Source organism: Salarias fasciatus, chromosome 22 (assembly GCF_902148845.1).
Source record: "Salarias fasciatus chromosome 22, fSalaFa1.1, whole genome shotgun sequence".
Lineage (NCBI taxonomy): Eukaryota > Metazoa > Chordata > Actinopteri > Blenniiformes > Blenniidae > Salarias > Salarias fasciatus.
In genome coordinates, this window is record NC_043765.1 from 1,284,130 (window position 1) to 1,306,604 (window position 22,475).

The 22,475-nt window shown below is 48.0% G+C and overlaps 1 protein-coding gene across 1 annotated transcript; it reads left to right on the forward strand.

Annotated features, from left to right (window-relative positions):
* Positions 1 to 7,392: 7,392 nt before the first annotated feature.
* On the forward strand, positions 7,393 to 21,853 carry LOC115409193 (H-2 class I histocompatibility antigen, Q10 alpha chain-like). Its single transcript, XM_030120251.1, has 12 exons — positions 7,393 to 7,579; positions 11,185 to 11,457; positions 11,541 to 11,831; positions 12,291 to 12,575; positions 16,240 to 16,443; positions 16,782 to 16,802; positions 16,920 to 16,937; positions 17,112 to 17,138; positions 17,241 to 17,276; positions 17,384 to 17,422; positions 17,618 to 17,662; positions 19,147 to 21,853. The coding sequence occupies exons 1-12, from the start codon at positions 7,525 to 7,527 to the stop codon at positions 19,203 to 19,205; spliced, it is 1,353 nt and encodes a 450-aa protein (XP_029976111.1). The 5' UTR covers positions 7,393 to 7,524; the 3' UTR covers positions 19,206 to 21,853.
* The last annotated feature ends 622 nt before the right edge of the window (positions 21,854 to 22,475 follow it).

Here is a 22,475-nt window from a genome sequence, read left to right on the forward strand (position 1 = left end):
CTTTTAGGCTCTCTCTCACCAGTGAAGGCTGCTCTTCCCCCTGCAGCCACAGGGGGGCAACGTGTTGCCATACCTGGCAGACTGGCCCCTTTGTGGTCCTCTGGAGCTCAGGTGGTCCAGGATCCCTCCAGGCTCTGTGCCCAAGTGGCCCGGTTCGGCCTCAGGGTCACTCTACAGAGGTCAGAGTCCCTATCAGAGGGGGACCTTCACTGGGACAACATTGGACACAACAAGCATGAGGGCCCGGCCGTTCTCCAGCAGGGTGGACGGTGGTCTTCACCTCTGTCTCTTCTCCAGACGAGCAGATTGCTGTCATCCGTCTCTTTTCTGAAACTTTTCAAAGTCTATGACAGATGTGGTCCCCCTGGGTCTGCTGTCATTGTCCAGAACCTCAGGGTGTCCCAGCAGTGTCTCCTTGTCCTGACCCCATGGAGGGATGGGACTGTGTTGTCCAGAGGTGTCCCATTGCCTGTGGCCCCAGCTTGCCACAAGACCCTCGCCACAGATACCAGTCTCTCAGACTGAGGTACCGTCACATGGCCACTTCAGGGACAGCGGCAGTTCAGGGACAGATGGCAGCTCAGGAACAGCGGCAGTTCAGGGACAGGTGGCAGCTCAGGGACAGCGGCAGTTCAGGGACAGGTGGCAGCTCAGGGACAATAGGAGATCTGCGACAGTGGCATTTCGGGGAGAGTTACAGTTCGGGGACAGTGACGGCTCAGGGACATTGGCAGATCAGGGACAGTGGCAGTTAGGGGACAGTGGCAGTTCAGGGACAGTTGCAGCTCGGTGACAGTGGCAGCTCGGGAACAGTGGCAGTTCAGGGACAGTTGCAGCTCGGTGACAGTGGCGGTTCGGGGACAGTGGCAGTTCAGGGACAGTTGCAGCTCGGTGACAGTGGCAGCTCGGGGACAATAGATTTGCGACAGTGGCATTTCGGGGAGAGTTACAGTTCGGGGACAGTGACGGCTCAGGGACAGCTGCAGATCAGGGACAGTGGCAGTTCAGGGACAGTGACAGTTCAGGGACAGTGGAAGTTCAGGGACCGTGGCAGCTCGGGGATAGGTAAAGTTGGGGGACAGTGACAGCGCAGGGACACTGGCATTTCAGGGACAGTGGCAGCTCAGGGACTGTGGCATTTCAGGGACAGTGGCAGTCCAGGGATAGTGGCAGTTCATGGACAGCGGCATTTCATGGACAGTGGCAGTTCAGGGACAGCATCAGTAGAGGGACAGTGGCAGCTCGGGGACAGTGGCAGTTCAGGGACCGTGACAGTTTGGTCACAGTTGCAGTTCTGGGACAGTGGCAGTTTGGGGATAGTGGCACTTCACAGACAGTTACAGTTCGGGGGAAGTGACAGCTTAGGAAAATTGGCAGTTCGGGGACTGTGGCAGTTCGGGGATAGCAGCAGTTAAGGGACAGCCGCAGTTCAGGAACAGTGGAAGCTTTGGGAGAGTGGCATTTCGGGGACAGTGGCAGTTCAGGGAAAGTGGCAGTTCGGGCACAGTGGCCGTTCTGGGACTGTTAAAGTTGGGGGACAGTGACAGCGCAGGGACATTGGCATTTCAGGGACAGTGGCAGTTCAGGGACTGTGGCAGCTCGGGGAGAGTGGCAGTTCGGGGACCGTAACAAGTTTGGTCACAGTTGCAGTTCTGGATAGTGGCACTTCGCGGACAGTTACAGTTCGGGGGCAGTGACAGTTTAGGAAAATTGGCAGTTCGGGGACTGTGGCAGTTGAGGGATAGTGACAGTCTGGGGACAGTGGCAGTTCATGGACAGCGGCAGTTCAGGGACAGTGGCAGTTCAGGGACAGTTGCAGCTCAGGGACAGCGGCAGTTGTGTGTCAGTTGTGGGACAGTTCAAGTTGTGGGACAGTGGGGACGCAGGGACATTGGCAGTTTGGGGACAGGGGCAGCTTAGGGACAGTGGCAGTTCAGGGACAGTGGCAATTCAGGGACAGTGGCAGCTCGGGGAGAGTGGCAGTTCGGGGATAATGGCAGAACTGCAACAGTGGCAGTTTGGCGAAAGTTACAGTTCGGGGACAGTGACGGCTCAGGGACATTGGCAGTGATGGGACAGCAGTAGTTCAGGGACAGTGACACTTCGGGGACAGTGGCAGTTCATTGACAGTTGCAGCTCGGTGACAGTGGCAGTTCAGGGACCATGGAAGTTTCCGGGACAGTGGCAGCTTGGGGACTCGCCAGCTCGGGGACAGTGGCAGTTCAGGGACAGTTGCAGTTCTGGGACAGTGGCAGTTCGGGGATAGTGGCACTTCACGGAGAGTTACAGTTCGGGGGCAGTGAAAGCTTAGGGAAATTTGCAGTTCGGGGACAGTGGCAGCTCAGGGACTGTGGCAGCTCGGGGAGAGTGACATTTCGGTGACCGCAACAGTTTGGTCACAGTTGCAGTTCTGGGACAGTGGCAGTTTGGGGATAGTGGCACTTCGCGGACAGTTACAGTTCGTGTGCAGTGACAGCTTAGGAAAATTGGCAGTTTGGGGACAGCAGCAGTTAAGGGATAGTGGCAGCTAAGGGACAGCCGCAGTTCTGGAACATTGGCAGTTCAGGGGTAGTGGCAGTCCAGGGACAGTGGCAGTCCGGGGACAGTGGCAGTTCATGGACAGCGGCAGTTCAGGGACAGTGGCAGTTCAGGGACAGTCGCAGCTCAGGGACAGCGGCAGTTCAGGGACAATGGGAGCTCGGGGACAGTGGCAGTTCTGGGACAGTGGCAGTTTGGTGAGAGGGGCAGCTTAGATCAGTGGCTGTTCAGGGACAGTGGCAGTTTGGGGACAGGGGCAGTTCAGGGACAGTGGCAGTTCAGAGACAGTGGCAATTCAGGGACAGTGGCACTTCAGGGACAGTGGCAGCTCAGAGAGAGTGGCAGTTCAGGGATAATGGCAGATCTGCGACAGTGGCACTTTGGCGAAGGGACAGTGGCAGTTCGGGGGCAGTGGCAGCTCACTGACAGTGGCAGCTCGGGGAGAGTGGCAGGTCGGGGACAATGGCAAATCTGAGACAGTGACATTTTGGGGGACAGTTACAGTCTGGGACAGTGACGGCTGAGAGACTTTTGGAATTTGGGCACAGTTTCAGTTTGGGGACAGGGGCAGCTTAGGGACAGTGGCAGTTCAGGGTCAGTGGCAGCTCGGGGACTGGGTAGCTCAGGGACAGTGGCAGTTCAGGGACAGTGGCAGTTCAGGGTCAGTGGCAGTTCGGGGACTGGGTAGCTCAGGGACAGTGGCAGTTCAGGGACAGTGGCAGTTCAGGGACAGTGGCAAGTCAGGGACAGTTGCAGTTCAGGGACAGTGGCAGTTCTGGGACAGTTAAGGTTGGGGGACAGTGACAGCGCAGGGACATTGGCATTTCAGGGACAGTGGCAGCTCAGGGACAGTGGCAGTTTGGGGACAGGGGGCAGTTCAGGGAAAGTGGCAGTTCAGGGATAGTGGCAGTCCAGGGACAGTGGCAGTTAATGGATTGTGGCAGTTCAGGGACAGTGGCCGCTCGGGGAGAGTGGCAGTTTGAGGACAGTGGCCGTTCTGGGACAGTTAAAGTTGTGGGACAGTCACAGCGCAGGGACATTGGCAGTTCGGGGGCAAGTTCCAGTTCAGAGACAGTGGCAGTTCAGGGACAGTGGCAGATCTGGGACAGTGGCAGCTCAAGGAAAGTGTCAGTTCGGGACATTGGCAGTTTGCAGACAGTGGCTGTTCACTTACAGTGGCAGGTCAGGGACAGTGGCAAGTCAGGGACGTTGGCAGCTCAGGGACAGTGGCAGTTCAGGGACAGTTGCAGCTTGGGGGCAGTGGCAGTTTGGGGATAGTGGCACTTCGCGTACAGTTACAGTTCGGGGACAGTGACAGCTTGGACAGTGGCAGTTCGGGGACAGTTAGAGTTCAGAGACAGTGACAGCTCAGGGACAGTGGCAGTTCAGGGACAGTGGCAGTTCGGGGACAGTGACAGCTTAGGGACACTGGCAGTTTGGGGACAGTTAGAGTTCAGAGACAGTGACAGCTCAGGGGCATTGGCAGTTAAGGGACAGTGGCAGCTCAACGACAGCGGCCGCTTAGGGACAGCGGCAGTTCAGGGACAGTGGAAGTTCAGGGACAGTGGCAGCTCAGGGACAGCGGCAGTTCGGAGACAGTGACAGCTCAGGGACATTGGCAGTTCGGGGACAGCGGCAGTTCAGTGACAGCGAAGGTGTTCCCAACATCAATCTCCCATTAGAGTCCTCCACCAGGAGAGTCTTGCTTCCAGTCGTAGACCGATCGTGTCTCCTTTGAAGACTGGACCCACTGTCCACTTGGTCCCTGAGGGGAACCACCACAGGTACAGTGGGCGGGGTTAGACTGTCATTACTTCCTGGTTCCTGAGCCAATCACATGCGAGTTCCTGAGGTTGTGTTTCGTGATGTAATGCTTATTGGACTTTTAACAACAACAGCAGCAACCGTAATGAATACTGAAGTGAAGGTAAATCAATGAGCTTTTCATGAATTCATCCTAAAATCAGCATTTTCTTTTCCAGATGAGTTCTTTTTTTCATCTGGGCGCTGCCCACCTCGCCCCCCTCCTCCTCACCCTGCTCCTCCCCCCCCCCTCGTCCTCCTTCCCCAACCCCCCCATCAACCTGCTGCCCACTGAGGACCCCCCTGACCTGGAGTCCACGCTCCTCCGCCTCCAGGCCGGCACCGAGGACCAGGCGGACCTGCAGGACCTGGTGGACCCAGTGGACCAGGACGACCAGGTAGACCTGCAGGACCTGATAGACCCGGTGGATCAGGACGACCAGGAGGATCCAGAGGACCACGAGGATCAGGGGGACTCGGAGGACCAGGAGGACTGGGAGGACCAGAGGGAGGACCCTGAGGCCTGGCTCGGTGGCTACAGGGGGAGGAGCCACTGCTGAGGGCCCAGAGGGGGGACCTGAGCGTCCAGCCGCTGTCCCCCTTCCCCGGGGGGAGCCAGTCCCTGGAGAGCCTCCACTACCAGGAGGGGGGGGGAGGGGGAGGAGGGCTGGCGGAGGAACGACCCCCTCACCTCCATGGCGGGGGGACTGCAGGCCGCCGGCCGGGAGAAGGGGGGCTTCGTGTTCCGGTTCGGGAGGAACCAGTGGACCGATGGGGGGAGGAGGGGGGGCGAGGGGGGAGAGGAGGGGGAGGGGAGGGCGACACTGTGAGGGGGGGGGGACTGTGAGGGGGAGGAAGGCAGGTGGAGGTGGGAGGAGAGGGGGTGGTCGGGATGGGCTTTTAGCCTTTAGCTACTGATAATGTTGTTAAGCTCTTCATTCATTCAGCAGGGTCTGTTTCTGGTTCTGAAGCTTTTCACTGATCCACTGACGCAGAATGGAAACTCTACTGTTTTTTTTTATTTCAATTTTCTTTTTCAGTTTTATTGAATCAAATCTGTAATAAAATGAAAACTGACGGAGAAGCTGAAGAAGCTTTTGTTTGAAATCATCCATCATTTCTCCTCCACTGTGGTGCTTCATCGCAAAGAGAAAAGAATAGAAAACAATAGAATAGAATAGAATAGAATAGAATAGAATAGACTTTATTGTCAGTTAAAATAAAAACAGCATCCATCCTTTTTTAATCTGTCTGATTTTTATAGTATGGAACCTGAGAAACCCCCAAGTCTTATACACAGAAAATATGATCATTTCATTCATGAACCCGAACAAATGCGCGCGCGCACACACACACACACACACACACACACACACACACACACACACACACACACACACACACACACCGGCTCTTTGCTGACATGACAGTGAAACGTGAAGAACAGCAGAGCATCTCCAGGAGAAGCTCCTGCCGGTCCTGGCTCCCTGGGGCCCGGGGCCGCCGGGGTTCCCGGCCGGGGCTTTCGTCTGCCCTCTTCTGGACCGGAGCGTGGGTCTGCCTGGGGGAGGGGCTTGGATCTGGACTCTGGAACGGCCGCCGGCTGTCTGGGCCCTGAGTGCCTCTCTGGCCTGCTTCTGATCTTCTCAGGGGTCAGAGGTCATATATGCATGATCACTGTCACTGTCACATTTGCATTATCACACTGATCTTTCATCCCTCTTCACATTCTACCTGTGGACTCGTTTCCCTTGTTCTCTTGTGGGTTAGACTAATCGTGATCTGTAGTAGGCCTATCCTGATGCTTTGGTGTAATTTGACACCTGGATCCTCGGCTTCACGCCCCAGTTCACGACCAGCTGTGTTCTCCAACAGAAGTCAGTAAGATGTCTTCCGTCATGTCTTTATGTAGGAGCAGCAGCCCAAAGGCTGGAGTTAAAAGAAAAAAAAAATTGTCTATCCTCGCTCTCTCTTCCTTCTCTTCACCCCCTTTTGTTGTTGTTTACTTGTCTGTTCACTTGTTTGTTTCTTCCACTTTCTGTCCCCCTGTCAGTCCAGCAATGTCAGTACTCAAAATTAATAAAATAAATTAAAAAAGCAGCATGTTAGCATGAGTCAAATCTTTCGGGCACATTACAGCAGCCAGACCTCCATTCTGCTGCTTCCATGCTGTTCAGGACCGGTTGGAAAATAAATAAAGACTGTGTGTGAGTAGTTGGTGATTAAAGGCAGCAGCTGCTACTGTGAGGAGTTTCATCATTCAGTTCAGTAATGTGGGCTTCTGTTTTTGTTTGTTTGGCAGAGGGTGAAGCACTTTCTAAAACCAATACATTTCTTAAATCATTCTTTTTTGTTGAAGGTTATTTTTGTTTCGAACAGAAGCATTTTTTGGGTCAGTTATTCAAGGTTTCATGATTTGGCCGCTTTGCTCCAACACTGCTCTGCCAACACAACAGGAAGTTCAGGCTCACATCCTGCTCTCATGAAAGCTGCCTAGCAACAGGCAGCTCGTCCTCTGATTGGCCGCCGAGTGGCAAAACACTTTTTCAACGTTTTCCGTCTTTTTGAGATTTTAGTTTCTTTGCTGAATATTCCTACACTCTCAAACCATTGCGCCATTATGGTTTATATGTTTTTTACTCCTATTTTCAAGATTTTTCATTTTTGTTTGTGAGTATTTTTTCATTGTTATTTGGAAATTTCTATTTTTAATTTAAATTTTTATGCTTTTCTTGGAATTTGGGGATTTAATTTCTATCTCATGTAGTTCATTGCTATTTTTAAAATGTTATATTTCCATTGTGATTTATTGTAAGTGTTAATTTATTTTTATTTGTAGTTTTCATAAGTTTTCATTTCTGTTTTTATATGTTTTGTATTTATATACAATAAAAATACTTTATCAAGCCAGAGGGAAGTTCTTTTAAATAAAAATGAATAATTTAGTGGCGCTGCGTTCACAGACGGCAGCAGCAGATTTGAGTGCGCAGCCGCCGCGGTCCTTGAACGCAGCACCGCCCCGTTTGTCCCAGGGACCCTGAAGGCATCTGGCAGCGGGCAGAAGCAGGAAGCGGAGACCGAGCAGCAGACGCTTCGAGCGGAGTCACTCCGGCGGGAGAGTCGGCCCTGAAGGCGAATAAAGCTGGTCCGGGGAGCGGGACGGGGTCCGCCTGGACGGTCAACATGTCCCCCCTCTTTCTGCTCGTCCTCTTGGGGACAGCTGTGGCGGTAAACTGCGGTAAGTTCCTCCTTTATTCTCAAACCCGGAAAAGCGAAAGTGAAAATACCAAAGATGTCTTTAAAATCCAACGTTGTTTTCAAAGTTTTTTCCTAAAGTTGATAGAAGTTTATTTTCACAAGTAGTTTCTGTTTCCATAACGTTATTAACACATTATTCAGAATTCTTCTTGAAATCCATGTAAATGTCCAGATGTTACTCAGGGTGAGATTAAAATATAGATTTCTTCTTTTAGAAACAACATAAAGTCTTTATTTCTCTTCCTCTCAGTGTTGTTCTCTCAGATTTTACTGTTTAAACAGAGTGTTTGTGAAGCCAGCCTCGGGAAGGTGTGGATTCTGTCCAGGTGTTTTTATTGCAGGTGTTGTCAAAGTTATCAACCCCTGCCTCGGGAGCGCGCCTCCCTTCCGCGTTCACAGATCAGTTTATCTTGATTAACACGCCTGAATAAAAGCTGCTGTTATTTACACTCAACATTAAAACAGACCAGTTTAACAGAGACCCTGAATGTCACAGGCCCGTTAAAGATAATAAAATAAGTGAAAACAAAATGTATTTCCTACATAGTTGAACTTAAAATACAACAAAAATCTCTCAAATAAATAATACTTAATTTAAATGAAACTACACAAAAGCAGAAAATAAAAACACAAATCAATGCTAGAACAATTATTTAGATGAAGACGTGTGACTAAAACAACAGACACGGCGTAAATCTCATGTAAAGTAGAATAATTAAAGCTGAAAACTATAAAACAGTAAATAAACTTGTTAAATCCAAATTTTCTCCTCAAATCTTCGTCTTCTTCGAGCCTGTTTCTCAGCTTTTCCAGAGGCGAAGTCGTTCATCAAACCACTGAGTTAAACCCGACGGCCAGAGTCGTCAGAGCAAAGTCAACATTTACTACTCAGTCAGTTAATTATTAGTTCCAATCTACACCCGAGCAGGAGGTTATTACAGGTGTGTTAAAGGTGTTTTCCAGGCTCCTTTCACTGTGAGGCCATTTCAACCCTCGTGGTGATTGTTGGTGTCTGTTTACCACGAAGTCGTTATGAACGCAGCTTCTGGCTCCGCCTGTCAGCCGCCATGACGCTGTGGACCAACCACATTTTTCAAACACTTTTCGCAGCAAACTCCAGCTGTTGTTTGTTTCCTCTCTCATGCTGGAGCTCAGAACTACAGCGTCTCCTTCTCGGTTCAGGTGTTGTCTCCGTCTCGGTGTGATTTGTTTGACGGTGTTCAGATGTATTGACGCTAGGTAACAAGTCCGTCATGCTTCACCATACTTTCATGGTGTGTTCACGCCGGACGCGAGCAGCGCAGCACGATTCGCCCCTGGTTGGCCGTCTGTGCATTTTGTGACCCGGCAGCGGCTGCCGGGGAATTTGCGTCTCTGTCGCCGGCGATCTGTTTATTTGCTTGATAAACCCGATAACGACGTGGTGGCGAGTCCAGGCGACGTGTCTGGATTCAGAATATTTTGCAGCGGCGTTCAGAGTACGGTGAGTTTCACCGTTTACTCCAGGAGCTGCGCCGGGATGAAGGATGCCTTCAGCGGGACTTCCGTCTCTCCCGGGTCAGTTTGACGAGCTGCTGTCCCGCTTCGGCGCTCGGTTCCCCCGGGGACCCGACCTCTCAGTGAACTCAATGTTTAACTAACAGTAACACCGTTTCACCACAGTCTGTCTCCTCAGGTCACCGGGACCCGGCCTCCTCGCTGGTCTTCCTCCAAGCTCCTTTTTGTTCCTGTCCCGATAAAAATACAACAAAGGGCTCAGGGCGAGCGCCGACCGCTGTGATCAGTTTCTCCTCCATTTCTGGCGTTTCCCAGGGCTCCGGTCCGTCATATAGAGCGGCTCTGTGATTGGTTCGCCGCTTGCGAATTCGCTCAAAAGTTCAACATTCCAAACTTTCAGCGGCGCGAGTAGAGCGGTTCGCGCGGCCGCCGCGCGGTTCGCGTGAGTAGAGCGGCGGAGCGGCCGCCACTCAATTCGCTGAATTCGCGCCGCGTGACTGCTCGCCGCTTCCTGGCCGCGCGAAAACCATATATTTTCTATGTAAATCGGCTGCTCTCGCCACGCTATTCGCGTCCGGTGTGAACGCACCATTACATACAGACGCCATTAAAATATGAAAATGTTTCCATTTTTGTCCTCTATCCAGATGTGAAAACCTCATTTCAAAATCTTTCACCAAATTTAAACTGTGAGCTTCTAAGTCCCAATCCCATTTCTCTTTCTGGTCGGGGTGGGCGATATGGCAAAAATATCATATCACGATTTTTTTTAAATCAATATCACAAACACGATCACGATTCTTTTTTTATATTGATTTTTCTAGACTAATTTGCAAGTTTGACCATTTTCCCCAATGTTAAACATATAAAACATAAACGGGAGCGCTCGTTTCCCACCCGCGCATTCCAGGCGGGCGGTGTTGAAGAAACCAGTTTATTGAAAATAATCGTCTATCTGTTGTGTTTGGAATGCGCGGTGTGGAAACGACCGCTCCTGCCAATGTGGAAGTGAACTAACCCCGCTCGCCAGTCGCGGTGTAGGCGGACAAAACAAGCGCCCCTCGCCGCCAACCGCCACTGGATCATACCCCTCCGTTTGAAGTGTGCCTCGGTAGAATCTCCGTTTGGAGGGGTGAATAGCCCTCCCCCTTGGCCCTACCCCTACGTCAAAATGACAATTGGGACACCCTACCCCTCCATGTGAATGCGCAAAACGAGGGGTAGGGCCAAGGGGGAGGGTAAGGGGTGAAATGGGATTCAGCGAAAGTGAGGTGAGAATTCCAGCCCTTTCTGGAGTTTATAGTGGGTGTGTTTTGGAGAGGCTCACTATTTAAGCCAAAAAAGGTGTTTCTCTTGTTCTGGAGATAACATTTCTGACTCAGTCTTCCCAAGTTATACATCAAAAGGTAGGTATTTTCCTTGTGATTCTGTCAATCCTTTCATTTTATCTTTACCTCCAACGGTTCTCTCTGCAGATGCATTTGTTTGAGGAGAGTGCAGAATTTTCTCCCATCTCCTCACAAACTGGCTGTGGCTACATGGACGATCCTACTGACATGAAATTTTTAGGATAAATCCATGAAAAGCTTCTGACGGTTACAGTTTAAAAAAAAACAATTTGACCTCTCAGTTCTGGAGAAACGCCATTTCTTCAACCATACAAACTGGGTGAAAAACTGCTGATTCACTGTCATGGCTGCTGAGTGCAGCTGGTCTCCATGGCAACAGACACACCTGCTGAGTCTGTCATGGCTGATCTCAGCTCAGAGCTCACAGTGAATATGACGGGGTTACACACACACACACACACACACACACACACACACACACACACACACACAGATTACTGTTGGTAAAAAGTAATATTTCCTCTGGAACCTTCCAGTTTTCCAGAACAGTGTTTCTGTTTTATCGTCTAATGACTGAATTGTTTTTGCAGAAACTGCTTCTGGTGTAAAATGTAGATCTCAGGATGGTTTTTGTGCGGCGCAGTGTGACGCGTTGCCAGGTTGATGACCTCTGACCCTTCAGTCCTGTCGTCTGGACGAGGCTTCAGGCGTCTAACAGAAACGACTGTGTGGTTTCCAGAGATCCAGAAGCTGACCTACATCTACACGGCTCTGTCCAAACCGGTGGACCTGCCGGGCATCCATGAGTTCACGGCCATGGGTCGACTGAACCACAAGATGATCGACTACTTTGACAGCAGCAACCAGCAGAAGGTCCCCAAGCAGGACTGGATGAAGGACAAGCTCCCGGCCGACTACTGGGACAAGGGGACGCAGTCCCGGAAGAGCAAGCAGCAGTGGTTCAAGGTCAACATCGACATCCTGATGAAGAGAATGAACCAGAGCGAGAACGGTAAGCTCCGTCCCGTCTCCGTCTCGCTGTCCTCAAAACGAGACACCAAAACCTATGCTCACTTGCTTGCCGTCTTCCCTCAGACGTCCACGTCCTGCAGTGGTTACACGGCTGCGAAGGCGAACGCCAGGACGACGGCTCGCTGAAGTTCGTCCGCGGCGTTGACATGTACAACTACGACGGGAACGACTTCCTGTCCTTCGACGACGAGCACCAGGTGTGGGTGGCCCCCATCGCGGCGGCCGAGCCCACCAAGAGGAAGTGGGACAACGTGCCGGTGCTGAAGGAGTACACCAAGGGCTACCTGGAGAAGGAGTGCATGGACTGGCTGACCAAGTTCGTCACGTACGGAGAGAAACAGCTGAGAGAAGCCAGTAAGTGACGTCCAGGTCGTCTGTTCTTCAGCCAGGCAGGAAACGTACCGCAAAGACTCTTATTTAATAACCCGACAGGTTTACCATAAGAATCTGCTACAGTGACGCCAAAGTCCTCCAGAGTCCAAAGCAGAGTCCAAACCAGACGATCACGATGTTTCATATAGTTCAGAGAGAAAGTCCAGGTAGAGACGATACAAGCTGCAGTAGACCTTCAACAGATGGTATGGACCAATCAGAGTAATAGAGTACTCTTTGATTGTAAATGTCCCAATGTCACAGTTCTTTTCTTTTCCCTGAAGAACTCAGTGAAGCTTTATTACCTGCAGTGGAAAACCAAACTCATAGTGACTGAAACACGAGGGATCTAGTTCCCTGAATCCACTGGAACATGAGGGATCTAGTTCCCCGAGTCGTCAATGGTCAAATTGCGTCTTTCTGAAATGTTTCCGTCCCCAGAACCTCCCGAAGTGTTCATCTATGCCACCCCTTCCAAGAAGCCGGACAACTTGGTTCTGAGGTGCATGGCCACCGGGTTCTATCCCAAAGACATCGTCCTGCAGATCAAGAGGAACGGACGCGTCCTGGAACCGGCCGACGGCTTGGAGACCACCGGCGTCCGTCCCAACGAAGACGACACCTTCCAGCAGAGGGACTGGGTGGAGATTCTAAAGTCCGACCAGTCTGATTACACCTGTCGTATCTTCCATGAAGCAACGGGTTTCGACAACGAGACGCGTTGGGGTAGGAACCATTAATTCAATTCATTTCAATTCAATTCAGCTTTATTTATGAAGTGCCAATTACAACATGGTGGTTTCTAGACACTTTTGCAGAGAAACCCAACAGATCCACATGAGCAAGCATAAGCGACGGTGGAAAGGAAAAACTCCCTTTTAACGGGAAGAAACCTTTGCAGAACCTCAGAGGCTCAGAGGTGGCGGCTTTCTGCTGTTCCGGTTGGGGTGAGGGGACAGAAAGAGAAGGAGATAGGACTAGGGCTGGGTACCGTTTAAACGGTACCTCAGTGGTACCGACCGAAAAACTTGGGTATATACCGGTACCAAACAAGAGACGTGCGTACGGGGATCGGTTTCGGTTCTTAAAGTGGCTGCGCGGTCAATAAACGCGCGGAAACGATCGTTCAGTTCTTCTCTTTTACTGAAAAAAACGCTGCATTGCATCATTGAACATGTGACCACGTCTTACCGCTCTCACTATTTTTCTCACAACATGCAGGGGGGCCTGCAGCAGCTGCAGCGCCATTCTTCCTCTGTGGTGTCTGTGTAAAATAAGGTTGAACATGCAAACAGCACACCTAGTGGCAGGAAGTGCAAATGCAGTCATGGCGTCGTCTGTGCGCCATGAAGGCAGGTACTGAAAAAAGTACCGTTCAGGAACCGGTACCGTGCGTGAGGTATCGAAAAAGTACTTGTACCCTAGATAGGACAGACAGTTTCTTGTATCTACATACAATTCATATATAAACACAGGGTACATAGGCTACAAGAGGAACAATCATCAATGGCATGTAGCAATACAATGAATTTATTTATTTATTTATTTATTTATTTTTAATTTATTTTGTTCCTTCCATGAAAGTGAAAAATATAAATTGTGAATCAATGCACTCTGCATTTTTTCAAATCAACACCTCCATGATTGGAAAGGAGCAGCAAGAAGAAAACAATTTTTATATTTTCCTGCCCCTACTTGAACACATTCAATTTCAAAATTAAAAAGAAAAAAAAGTCTAATCTCACCAACAGCACTCTGAATATAACAAAGCTCAAAACTATTCATCATCATCATCATCATCATCATTAACATTCAATTTAAATTTCAAGTCCATATTGACAATTTTTCCTTTGTTTATACATTTTCTTCAATCTATAATTATCTGTACAACCTTTTAAATCTTGTAATTGAGAATTCCATATTCTTACACCAACAACTGAAATACACATGTTTCATAGTGGTCCGAGCAACTTGGTGCCTAAAATTAAATCTTCTTCTATGATTTTTATCTTCTGTGGTAAACACAAACGAGTTTCGCAGATTTTCTGGTAAAAGTCTATTTTTGGCTTTAAACATAATTACTAAGGTCTGAAGTTCTATAATCTCTGTAAGTTTCAATAACCCTGATTTAATAAATAAACCATTAGTATGTTCTCCAGATTTAACTTTATGAATGACTCTGATTGCTGTTTTCTGCAGTAAGAACAAAGTCATTATTCTGCTCATATGTTTTACCCCACATTTCTGCACAATAACTCAAATAAGGCAATGTAAGTGAGCAATATAAGATTCTCACTGTGTTACGATCTAAAACATACTTGATTTTGTTCAATATAAAAATATTCTTTGACAACTTCTTTTCAACATATAATACATGTGATTTCCATGACAAATTTTCATCCAATATGATTCCCAAAAACTTAAATTCCGATACCTTCTCAATATTCACTCCATTAATGGATAATGAGACTTCAACTTTATTTCTTTTAGCAAAAACCATAAACTTCGTTTTTGTCAATTTTAACGATGACTTATTTACGTCGAACCAAATTTTAAGTTTCATCATTTCACTTTCAATTTTTTTAGATAACGTTTTTAAATGATCTCCTGAACAGGAAAATTTGTGTCATCTGCAAACAAAACGAACCGTAACAGATCAGAAACATCACAAATATCATTGATATATAAAATGAAAAGTTTCAGCCCCAACACCGAACCTTGTGGGACCCCACATTCAATCTTCAAACATTCTGATGTGTTACCAGCAAAATGCACATATTGTTGTCTGTTATGTAAATAACTAGTTAACCAATTTAGAGCGACTCCCCTCACACCATATGTGTTCAATTTAGCAAATAGAATTGAATGATCTATTGTGTCAAATGCCTTCTTTAGGTCAATGAATACTCCTATTGTATATTTCCTTCTGTCAGTTGCTGTTGTGATTTCTTCTATTATTTCCATTATTGCCAAAGGAGTGGACCGATTAGTCTGAAAACCATATTGACTCTCACTTAATATATTGTTTTTCAATAAAGTTATCTAATTTTTTAACAAACAATTTTTCTAACACTTTGAAAGTTGAGAAAGTAAAGATACCGGCCTGTAATTATTAAAGCTGTGTTTATCTCCTGCCTTGAAAAGTGGAATGACCTTTGCTGTTTTCATCTCATCTGGAAAAACACCTGTTTTGAATGAAAGATTATAAACATAAAGTGGTTTAATTATACAGTCAGTCGTCATTTTTACTATTTTCATGTCTATTCCATCACTGTCAGTTGACATCTTATTTTTTGCATTAGCTACCACTGAGATAATCTGGTTTCCACTAATCTCACTAAGAAACATTGATTGCATCACCTTATCATCCATTTTCCAGCCACTATCTATTTGACCCCCATTTTTTATAATATCATTTGCCAAATTAGGCCCAACATTTACAAAACAAGAGTTAAATTCATTTGCCACTTCATTCATGTTATTAATCACCTTACTGTCCTTAATAAAATGATTGGGTAGGTCTAATGCGCTGGATTTATAACCCATTACACTATTTAAAATGTTCCATGTACCCTTAATATTAATTTTATTTTCTTGTAGAATTGCATTATAATATTCTTTTTTTGCCTTTCTCAATATATTGGTTAACTTATTTTTGTACACTTTATATTTTTTCCAGCAGTTTCTGTTTTGGATTTTATGAATTCTCTATAAAGTTTATTTTTCTTTTTACATGCATTTTGTAGGCTCCTTGATATCCAGGGATTTTTGTTAGAAGTTTTACGCTTACATAGAACTAATGGACAGTGCTGATCGTAAAGAGCTAAATAACATTGTAAAAATGACAGTAAAATATGCAGTATTTACTTCATTTGTGTAAACCCCATTCCACTGCTGTTTTAAGAGATCATTTCTAAAAGAATTTATTCAGTCATGAGTCCTCATCCTTTTAAATCTACGACAATTTTCTGTATTATTTCCTTGTAGTTCATATTTATATGTTACAAATACAGATAAATGATCACTTATATCACTTATCACAAGGCCACTAGTAATGCTGTTATCCAGAACATTTGTGGAAATATTATCAACTAGTGTTGCACTGAATGATGTAACTCTACCAGGCTTTGTAATCAATGGGTATAGTCCTCTGCTGTATAATATATCCAGAAAGTCTGAAGTTTGTTTATGTGTAGATACCTTTAAAAGGTCGATGTTAAAATCACTACAGAGTATAAGTGCTTTATTTTCATTTGAATCTTTCATTAAATCATCTAAACTATCCTCTAGTTTGCTCGTAGTTTGCTCATAGATGAGATGGAAAAACTGGGAATGTGTTTTGGTTTTGGAGTTCTCAGGAGAGAATTCATGAGGATGTTCTGTGTTCCAGATCGCACGCTTGATCCGAATGAAACGCCTGATGATTCCTCCACCGGGGTGATTGTTGGGGCCGTGGTCGTGGTCGGGATCCTGGTCGGGGCTGGGCTCGTCGCTGTTATTCTGAGGGTTCTTTGCAAGAAAGGATGTATAAAATGCCAATGCCAACGCCCATGCCAATGCAGATGCCAGTGCCAATGCCAATCCCCATGCGGAGGTAAAGAGGGGCACGGGGTGCTAGCGTAGAATGCTATTACTAGCCAAGTCTTGCTAATGCTACCAGGCTGAGACAAAGGAACTGAGTTTGAATGTAGCATGCTGTCAGCGGCTAACGTGTGCTAATGCTAGCTTTTCATTTAAAAAATTGGACACGTCATAAACTCATAAACTGGATCAAAGTTTATAATAAACGTCTAAAAGGAATCAAAGGTCGATCACCTGTCAATCATTGACCTGAAGCAGCTTTCCTGCCTCCACGGGGTCAAAGGTCAGATGGCTGGTGGCTTTTAAGACGTCATGATGGGTAAAATCTGTCTCGGTTCTCTGTGTTTACAGGAGATGAAGGAACCGACTCAGGTAAGATGATGAGTTCTATCGACCGTCGCTGCTCTGCTCGTGTTCCTGTGATGTCCTGACGATGATGAGACGACCTCTGACCCCGGATGAAACCATTTGTTTTGTGTCTGTTCACAGCTGCGAGTAGCTCTCTGGGTAAGTTCCTCCTCTGGAGGTCAGCTCAATGGAAACCATGCTAACGCTAATGCTAACTGACGTTAGCATGGTCAAACAAAGGAAGGTGCATGTGGTGAGTGAGAAACGGCCCTGTGTAGAGTTTCAGCCTGTGTGTGTGTGTGTGTGTGTGTGTGTGTGTTTGTGTGTTTTCAGGAAGCGTGGATCAGCCTCTCATGAATGGTGAGTTAGTTTTTTCTCTCTGGACAGAAGACAGTAGAGACGAGCAGGTTGTTGTGGTGCAGCTCTCTGATGTGTGTGTGTGTGTGTGTGTGTGTGTGTCAGTGTCAACTGGTGTACCGACGACTGAGGTCCCCAACGGTCAGTGTTTCCCTCCACTCAGTCACAACATGAGATACAGTGTCACTGAACAAGCAGGTCCTAATGTGTGTGTGTGTGTGTGTGTGTGTGTGTGTGTGTGTGTGTAGGTACCGATGGAGCCCCTGTGTCCGTCCCTCTGTTAAGTGGTGAGTGTTACCATGACAACAGGAACACCGTTCAGGCTCCGTCGGAGCATCTTCCTCCTCGGAGTCGGTTCTCTGTAGATCCTCCAGCAGCTGAAGTCGGTTCCACGCTGGACGTTCTCACCGAGGGGGAAGCTGAGATGGAGAATCAGACCGATGTGTCCAGTGGTTCCAACCGTTGTTTGCTTTGTTCCTCAGTTTCTCTAGGTTCTACGGGAACTGGATCAGACTCTGGCGTCACCTGTGAGTATGAGACCTTCACAGTTCTTCAAATACCTGGAACCTTAAGATGACATGTTGTAGAACCCTGTCATGTTCCAGATCTGTCCTGTTCTGTAACTCGATCATCTTCTAGAACCCTGCCATGCTGTAGAACAAGGGCTGAACGATATATTGCATTTGCGATAATCGCGATATTGCAAAAAAGCAATTTGCACATCGCAAGGTGCGCGATAGGACAGTCACATGACGCATATTTCCATCAGAGGGCGCCGTGCAGACTGCTGGTTTAACAAGGTGCCGCTGACTGGAGCAGCGTGACCACCGAGCCTCGTTTTGCACAATGGCAGCGGATTTAAGAAAGATGTAGAACAGCAACACGTCCTAGGAATGCCGTGCTCCGTGCGCGTGTGCGCGTGTGTGTGTGAGAGAGAGAGAGAGAGAGAGAGCGAGAGAAGAATATCGTGGTCGAAAGGCACATTAAATACTGTTCTGCGCATGTTCTATCTGCAAGGAATTTTGGTCTTTTGAGTACAGGAACTACTTGTGACACAGTTTAGCTGCTACTAAGTAAATAAAATGTGCGGAAACGATCGTTCAGTTCTTCTCTTTTATTGAAAAACGCTGCATCGCATCATTGAACATATTACCACGTCTTGCCGGCTCACACGCTTTTCTAAGAACATGCAGAGACCCTGCATCCCTTCTTCCTCTGTGGTGTCTGTGTAAAATAAGGTTGAACATGCAAACAGCACACCTAGTGGCATGAAGTAGAAGTGCAGTCATAGCGTCGTCTGTGGTCGTGGTTTGAATGGGAAGATCCTGATCATGTAAACAGGAATAACTGTCTCAAGGGCAACAGGATGTGCAGGAAGCTGGTGGGACACTTGTCCCACAGCTGGAAGAAGAAGAGCTCTGACTGAGGCGCAGAGGGACCAGCATCCCTGAGCAGAACCTCGTTACAGAGAGCCCAGCAAGATGGGATCAAAAGAGAAAATGGTCTCCAGAGTGCTGGAACAGGCCAAAGCATTTCGCAGGTGCTTCATTCCTCGTGTCTCAAGTTGTTTTTTAGTGACTTTTAAATTTTGAATCTACAGATTTTGTTCTATTTTTTAATGAGTGTTCTCATAAAGTTCAGTTTGTTACAAGTCATATATCTTTATATTTAATTCTAACAAATAGAACTAACCTATGGGAAAGAAATGTTTAAACTTTGAAACAAATAATTAAAAAAAAGACTAAATTAAATATCACAATCTATATCGCAATCGCAATATTGAGGGGAAATATCGCAATTCAATATTTTCCCCATATCGTTCAGCCCTATCTAGAACGCTGACTTGTTCTAGATCTGACATGTTCCAGAACTCCTCCATGTTCCAGATCTGTGACAGGTTCTAGAAGTGCCTTGAATTCCAGATTGTGTCCAATCTTTTGGTTTTACGGTTCCATTTGAGAAACTAAAGAACCGTCTGTGAGAACGTTTGACGGTCCGTTGATCTCTGCAGCCGATCAGTCGAGCCACGACGGTCGAGACTCTGACAACCACTCAGGGAGGTCCGTGTGACGAGATGCCGGCCTGCGGGGAACACGGACAGAACCGAAGAACCTCCAGAAGAAACCCTGACCCTGCAGCTCTGTCAAACTTTGAAGTCTAAATGAACCTGATGTAATTTAAAAAGTGAAATACAGAAATACGATTAAAAATAAATCCTCCAGTGATTCAGCCGCTCAGCCGAGCCTCTTCAGAATCCAGAACAGCAGAACCACCTCTGGCCTTTCAGTCTTCCTCCACCTGTCAGTCAGATCAGTAAGACGGCGGTCTGCTGGACAGAAAACCCGGAGTGGATCACAGCATCCTTCGCCTCCTAAACGGACTGAACTCCGCCTCCCGTTCCACTCTGGAACTCTTCAATGTTCAGTCGTTATCGAACGAAGCTGGACTCATGAACGACTCCACAGGAAATAATGTAAACATTCTCTGTCTTACTGAGACCAGACAACAGCCGGATGTTTTCTCCATCCTTGAGCCCCCCCCCCCCCCCCCCCCCCCCCCGGGTACAACTACCTCAGTACCGACCTTCAGGCTTCACTGGACCTTCATACACTACTAAAAACCAGGACGGTTTCCTCCACCCGCTCCGCCCCCTGGTTCACAGACGAGCTGAGAAATCTGAAAAGGACTGGCCGTGTCCTGGACCGGGTCTGGACCGGGTCTGGGTCTCATCTGGGCTGACGGGGCATCAGTTGTCCTACCGGGAACATCAACACAGATATGCCAAAGAACTGTCCAAGACCAGGTCAGCACAATACCAACATCATGAACACTAACCCAAGAACTCCATACAACTCTTCACCACCATCAAACACCTGCTCCACCCTCAGTCTCCACCTGCTCCACCCTCAGACTCACCGCAACCAAACAGTCACACAGGGCAACACATTCATGAACTTCTTCACCTCTAAAATGGACAACATCCGGCTTCTCTCTCTCTCGCCAACAGTTCAGTCCCAATGCGACACTGCACCCCCACACAGCTCTCTCTCTTCTTCCCCACAGTGCAGCATCCACCTGCTCCCTCCACCCCTCCCCTCCCCTCTGCCCAAAGCTCACTGCCACTCCATCAGTCAGCTGATCACAAATATCACTCTCTCCCTTCAAACCGGTACTGTTCCAACCAGCCTCAAAACAGCCGTCATCAAGCCCCTCCTCAAAAAACCCACTCTGGATCCTGAACCTCTGTCACACTACAGACCCATCTCCACCCTCCATCTCCACCCTCCTTCATCTCCATCTTCCCCTTGATCTCCAAAATCCTTGAAAGAACTGTCTCCATCCAGCTCCGCAACCATGTTAAATCAAATAATCTGTAGAGAAATTCCAGTCCGGTCTCCTCTCTCACGGCTCAGAGACAGCTCTCATCAGAGTCACACATGACCTACTGATGACCTCTGACCCCAGCTCCACCTCCCTCCTCGTCCTTCTCCCCCTGTTGATCACCACCTCCTCCTTCACCGCCTCCAACACATCGGTATCTCTGGCTCCGCCCTCCAGTGGTTTCACTCATACCTCACAGGAAGGACTGAGTTCGTAGCCCTGGGGGACGCTAAGTCCCGCCCCCTCACTGTCCCCTGTGGTGTCCCCCAGGGCTCTGTCCTCGGTCCAACCCTCTTCATCATCTACATGCTCCCCCTACCAGGCAGGGAATACAACTCCACTGCTATGCTGACGACATCAGAGTCCTCATCAGGTCCCGGGCCGGAGCCTCCAAAGACCAGCGCTGCCCGGGTCCTGATGAGGGACCACATCACCCCCATCCTTCACACCCTCCACTGGCTTCCTGTTCACCTCCGCTTTCAGTTCAGAATCCTTCTCTACCCACCACTGTCTGCACGGTGCAGCCCCCCCCCCCCCCCCCCCCCCCCCCCCCACCTCACTGACCTCCTCCACCCAGAACCCGGTCAGGCCAGCTGCACCGTTAGCCCCACTCAGGACCCGGCTCAGGACCCGGCTCAGGACCCGGCCCAGGACTGGGCTCAGGACCAGGGCCGACAGGGCCTTAGAGGCTGCTGCTCCCCGTCTGTGGACCCCCCTCCAGACCGCCTCAGGCTCCACAGACGGTGGATTCTTCAAAAAGGGCTGAAAATCTTTTCACTACGTTCTGCCTTCCCTGATCGATTTTGCTGCTGATTGTGTTTACTGTTTATACTGTCTTACTGTTTTTTAATTGTGTTTGTCATTATTTTTATTGTCTTCTTGATTGTGCAATTTGAGATTTGCCTACAAATGTGAAATGCGTTATAAATAAAATCCATGATTACTGTTATAAACTTTGTCGACAGCAGAATGTAAATGTTTTTATCAGTTTCACTTGGTCGAGTTTTCTTTCTGCCAGCTGGTCTCTGGTTTAGCATGTCCCTGATGGGAACGCACAGCGTTTTCATCTCTTTTCCACCGTCGGGGAACTAGAGAACCTTCCACTGGAGAGCTAGCTAGCCGAGTCAGCTGTTAGCTTAGCCACTGTGATCTGGAACTCTTTGACCGCTTGAATGTGTTGAAAGATTAATTTTCTCATATTTTATTGAAATCACTTGTGAAGATGATCTGTTTTCTCTCAGGGAACCACTTTATATGAACTTTTCCAATTGAACTGAGCATCGTGCATCTGTGGGATGAGCAGTGCTTGATTTTCATGATTAAAAAAAAAAATCCCACCAGAATGATTTAGTCTCTGTTTGTTTTGTTCGTGTTCGTCCTCCATTGAGCTTCATGCATCCAAGTCTTCTAAAAAGGTTTTTCAACTGCAGCCTGCCAGGCAGTGCTCAGGGAAAAGAGAGACTGGTGTCTGCCAGGCTGGCCTCGTAAACCAGCCCCGCCGATTCCTCATCCAGTTTGGATTTTGGAGCTGGGCTCAGTCTGGGTTGGAGCCCACAGAAGGGAATTCGACTCGGTCATGAAACGGCTGAGCCAATCAGCGTTGCCGCTTTTTGTTTTCAAATTTCTTTGACAAATTCTGGCAGGTAAACTGGAAGTGACGCCATCACTGCGCGTAGCGGAGATTATGGAGATAAACTTTAACCATCGTCTGAAGGCTGCAATAAGTAAAGTTAGAGTCAAAATACCGAGAATTACAACAATAAAGCAAGAGCAAGAGTCTGCGCCTGGAAAGGTTCTAACAGGAAAAGATGTTTTAGCGTGTCTTTGCTAGAGCTAAAGAGCTAATGCTAACCCTGAGAGAAGCTAACGCATTTTGATGACGCCCCAGCAGCATTCCAGTGGAGTATGGAGGAGATGCTCGACACACTCCATGATGAACTTTGCATCCCCTACCTCGAC

Bases quoted from the DNA above. Each gene is read 5' to 3' on its own strand.
- LOC115409193 (XM_030120251.1), top strand. From the start codon at position 7,525: ATGTCCCCCCTCTTTCTGCTCGTCCTCTTGGGGACAGCTGTGGCGGTA. The intron at 17,139-17,240 runs GTGAGTTAGTTT...TGTGTGTGTCAG, and splicing joins GGATCAGCCTCTCATGAATG to TGTCAACTGGTGTACCGACG. The intron at 17,423-17,617 runs GTGAGTGTTACC...TTTGTTCCTCAG, and splicing joins GTCCGTCCCTCTGTTAAGTG to TTTCTCTAGGTTCTACGGGA.